Genomic DNA, 4,203 nt, shown 5'->3' with positions numbered 1-4,203 from the left:
GTAGGAATCTGTGATGAACTTGTACCTTCTGTATTCACAATTGTCAAAAATTAGAAAGAAGAAAACAATCTTCCAAAGAATTCTGCCAAGTCCATAAGAAAAGTCGAAACTTGTTGAAGCATTAGCTGCCTCACTGAAGACTGAATTACATGTTAGCAAACATTGAGAGATCTTCTCTTCTTCATGTAGAGAGACAATACCTTGATCTAGTCCATAAATAAATTTGAAATTCACAAAACATCAGGCAAAGCACAAAGTGGGTGCCTGACAGCTGTCTGAAGCATAAAGTCATGCATAATTACTATCATATTTGTCTCAGTTTAAACTGTTAGAGTGGTGAAAGTGAATTAATGTAGAGATGAAAATGCATACATCAGGTTACCTTACAGGATAAAAAGGTAAAGAGTAGACTATGCCCTGCTGGCATTGTTATAGCTTCCTTTAACAGTAAGTTACATGGTTAAAACAACCCCAAGGATCTCACATTATGCAGTTCATATTATACAGTTCTGTGGCTTCCAGGAGTTGGACATATTTAATTTACTTCTCCTAAGATACAAAAACATTTCTTTGCTGCTTCATCAAAAAGTCTTCTCAGGCATGCAGTCCAGGTTTCAGGCATGCTTTTTTAATTCAGCAGATTTGCCCTTTTGACTTGAAATAAGTTTTGCAGGAGGAATTAAAGCTTTGCAGAAGTGGTTGTTTTCCTCTTGAAGAACACTTGGATAAAACAAACCTAAAAATGCAGCAGTTTAAAATGCCTGTATGTGAAGACTCTTGAGGAAAAATCTTGCCATGAACCATTGAACCATGGCCTCAGATGGCACTTTCAGTGATAGGCTGTGGAGTCAGCTCTTGCTCCTCAATGTTCTCTGTGGACATGTCCTGGGCCTCCTGCTGCTGATAAATATCTTGGACTAGCATGATGTTTGTGTTCCTCCACTCTCTGTACTTCATTGCCGTCAACTTTGGGTCCTCTAGCAACTGGTTAATTGTGGCCAGGTCATGCTCCTTACACTAGGAAGAGAACAAGTGGTTATTTCCCACAGAAACTGTCAAGCTTGTTGTCTAACAAAACACTCTGGAAACATAAGAGGACCCTGTCACAAGGATATGCTCAATTATCCATCCTCCTGACAATTTATTCCCATTTTTAGAACACAGCTCATAAAAGTTAAGCCCACAGCAGTAATTCATCCCAGTTGATTTCATGTAGATTTTTCATTTTACAGGATTCTTAACAAAACTTTGTGAGAGGATTAATGTGAAAATTAGATGTTGTTATACTGTCTTAAAACAAGTTAGTACTTGCATGAAACTGGACACAACATCCATTATTTCTGTAACTCACACCAATTCCAACATTCTCAAAAAGTATTTATTCCCTGACTACACTATAAATGTGTTTGAGAGCTAGACAGAAAATAATTTTAGATATAATCCATGCACTTGGGAGTAAATTTTATGTGGAAGTAGAGCACATGCTGCTGCGAATACATCTGCCACCACCTACTACCAATGAATCTATCCTCTACATTTAGACAAGAGCAGCTCAGACCATATACTGCAAGAAGTCCTGTTTGGATTGGAAAAGATTAACAGTCACTGATATAGGGAGACTGAAACTCTTTATGTTACAGAATCACAGAATGGTTGAGGCGGGAAGGGAATTCCGGACATCATCTAGTCCAGCCCCATTGCTCATGCCTAGGATCACCTAGAACAGGCTGCCTAGGACCATGTCCAGAGAGCTTTTAGTATCTCCAAGGAGAGAGACCCCACAGGCTTTTGGGGCACCTTGTCCCAGAGCTCAGTCACTGTCACAGTGAAAAAGTGTTTCCTGATGTTCAGAGAGAACCTCCTGGGTTTCAGTTTGTGCCCATTGCCTCTGGTCCTGTGACTGGGAACTATTGAAAAGAACCTGGCTCCATTCTCCTTGCACCCACCTCTCAGGTATAAATATTAATTTATGTTCTCACATTTTCTAACACAACAAACCACTTTGCTTTTCCAAGCCTTATTGCCTATCCATGGAGTGGATCACAAGATAGAGATGCCTCAGTTAGCAGTTACAATTAACGGAGGCATCATGGTGCAGGAACAAACCTTTAATGCTTTTGTCTGGCTCCATCCTCCCAGTCTGCATGTGACTGCAATGAAATAGTTCCTGCCATCTTCTCCTGCTGCCACTGGTTTAACACACCTGAGGACTGTGCTAGTGGCTGCCTTGAAAACACCTTGAAAAAACTCCCACACATTCATGACACTTCCTGAAGGCAGCAAGAGGCTGCCCACACAGCCATATCCCACTACTACTCTAATGAGTTATCAACTGCACCCTAAAGACCTAGAGTCAGCTCTTGTAAGAGGGTTTCTGACATCGATGCAGAGATATGCACACTTAACCTAAGAGAAGGAGAGGAGACAGGGAGGCAAAAGGGTGAGAATAGTATTTCCAGTGGACAAAATTGTTGGCAAAAAGCTATGCCATGGAATTTTCCTGTAGCACTAAATCTATTTCCCACATTCATTAAGCCTGTGATGCATTTGCACACAGTTTCCCTCTCTTCCAAACTATCCAAAGCATGTTTTGTTAATGATATTTTGTGGCAGCAACATTAATCTGTTGTTAAATATGTGAAGTCAAAAGTCCAAAATCAAAATTGCACTGAATCTTGCATCAAACTAATAGGGTTTTAATTAAAGCAGAGTAAAAATGGAACAGGTGCAAAACTTTCCTGATTTTTAGATTCCCAATAGATCATTTTCAATTATCTCGTCTCATGTTATTTGTCAAAGACTATTTTAAAAACACATAATCCCACTGATTGCAATGATGCAATGGCACTTTCCTACTGCAGGCATTGGCCTTTCAGACAGACTAAGCTGAACACTTCTGTATATAGAAATTGTTTGTGTCTGTGAGAAAATGTCTGTGCTATATTTGTCTTCTCAATACTTCAACTTCTTAGTTTGAAGAAAGCAAAAAGAAAAAAAAATCAGCACATTTTATACATTATGAGCACTCCAAAAATGATTTTTTCATATTAAATTCAAGTGTTAAGACAAGCCTAAAGTTATGAACACTGCTAATCACAACTTATATCTGACTCCCATATTCAATCAATGCAAAGCTGTCCTTGCTCATGTCTGGTAGCAAGGCTTCTAGGCTTCCATTCAGCTCCATGCTAAAGAAATTGATTGTCCCACAAGATAAAGTTTGTACTAACTGGTTCATAGATATATTAGGGAGGCTCCTACTGAGGAAACCTTTGCAGTTTGTCTCTATATTTAGTTTCCTGTTGCATAAAACAGGCATACTTTTTAAACTAACTCTCTGTTGGGCTCAGTTTATTGCTGATGCGGATGACTACTGCTGTAGTCAGTACCATGTCACTGAAGACTCTGATACCAAGAAGATACTTCACCAGGTCTCATGCCGAGCCTGGAAGCCCTACAGCAGAGAGAATGACTATATTCCCACTTGTCTTTTCAACTGTATCTTCACGAAGTTTAGCACATGCTGGGGAGTGCTAAAGCCAAGCCTCCCATTGCAACAAATAATCAAATCAATGATAGTGCTGATAGAACTTTTCATGCGTTTCTCCAGTGTAAAATGCCTGAAGCCCAATACATGGACTTCAAACAAGATACTCAATTCCTGCTTCTAATGTGTTCAAAAAGGAACAAGTGAAACCCTAGGTTTGCATTTATTCTTTCTTCTCCTTTCAGTTTGAATGTATGGTTAAGCTTTCTGTTTCCCTCAGTACCATCCAGAAGAAGGCTTTGAAATCCCATGACACCTGATGCTGGTGAGTAAACAGACTCATAAATCCTGATTTTTCAGACAGATTTACTGGCCCTTTAATACAATATCCCCTGGACCCCTCCACCCCCCTTCAGTTCGTTATATGGTTCCAACATAAAAGCAGGATGCTTTTGTTATTAAAAATATTTTAGTTACAGGAGGTCTTTACAATAGCTTTGGCACATCCTGTACATTTTCCAAAAATCACACAAGGAAAACTTTTCTTGGCTCAGGGTCATTTTCATGTCCTTTATTATCAGCCTAATTTGTCTGCTCTTCCTTTTTTAAGTCTCCCCTGTTTAATGCATTCAGCCGAGCTTGCAAGTTTTCCAGCTAAGAGAAGCTTTCTATATTAAATTTTCCAAATGAGCTGGAACCTCTGCAAGCAGGGTCCC

General features: G+C 39.5%; 1 protein-coding gene across 1 annotated transcript in view; it reads right to left on the bottom strand.

Moving 5' to 3' along the window:
• Positions 1 to 816: 816 nt before the first annotated feature.
• Positions 817 to 4,203, bottom strand: part of LOC104390759 — a gene marked incomplete at its 5' end in the record, with an annotated part of 124,643 nt that continues 121,256 nt past the window's right edge. The window contains one exon of the mRNA XM_009999956.1: positions 817 to 1,017. Coding sequence (XP_009998258.1) covers positions 817 to 1,017 — 201 coding nt within the window. The remainder of the gene's footprint in view (positions 1,018 to 4,203) is intronic.

This window comes from Chaetura pelagica, unplaced genomic scaffold (assembly GCF_000747805.2).
Source record: "Chaetura pelagica isolate M959 unplaced genomic scaffold, ChaPel_1.0 scaffold135, whole genome shotgun sequence".
NCBI classification, from domain to species: Eukaryota; Metazoa; Chordata; class Aves; order Apodiformes; family Apodidae; genus Chaetura; species Chaetura pelagica.
This window is presented reverse-complemented; position numbering and strand designations above follow the sequence as displayed.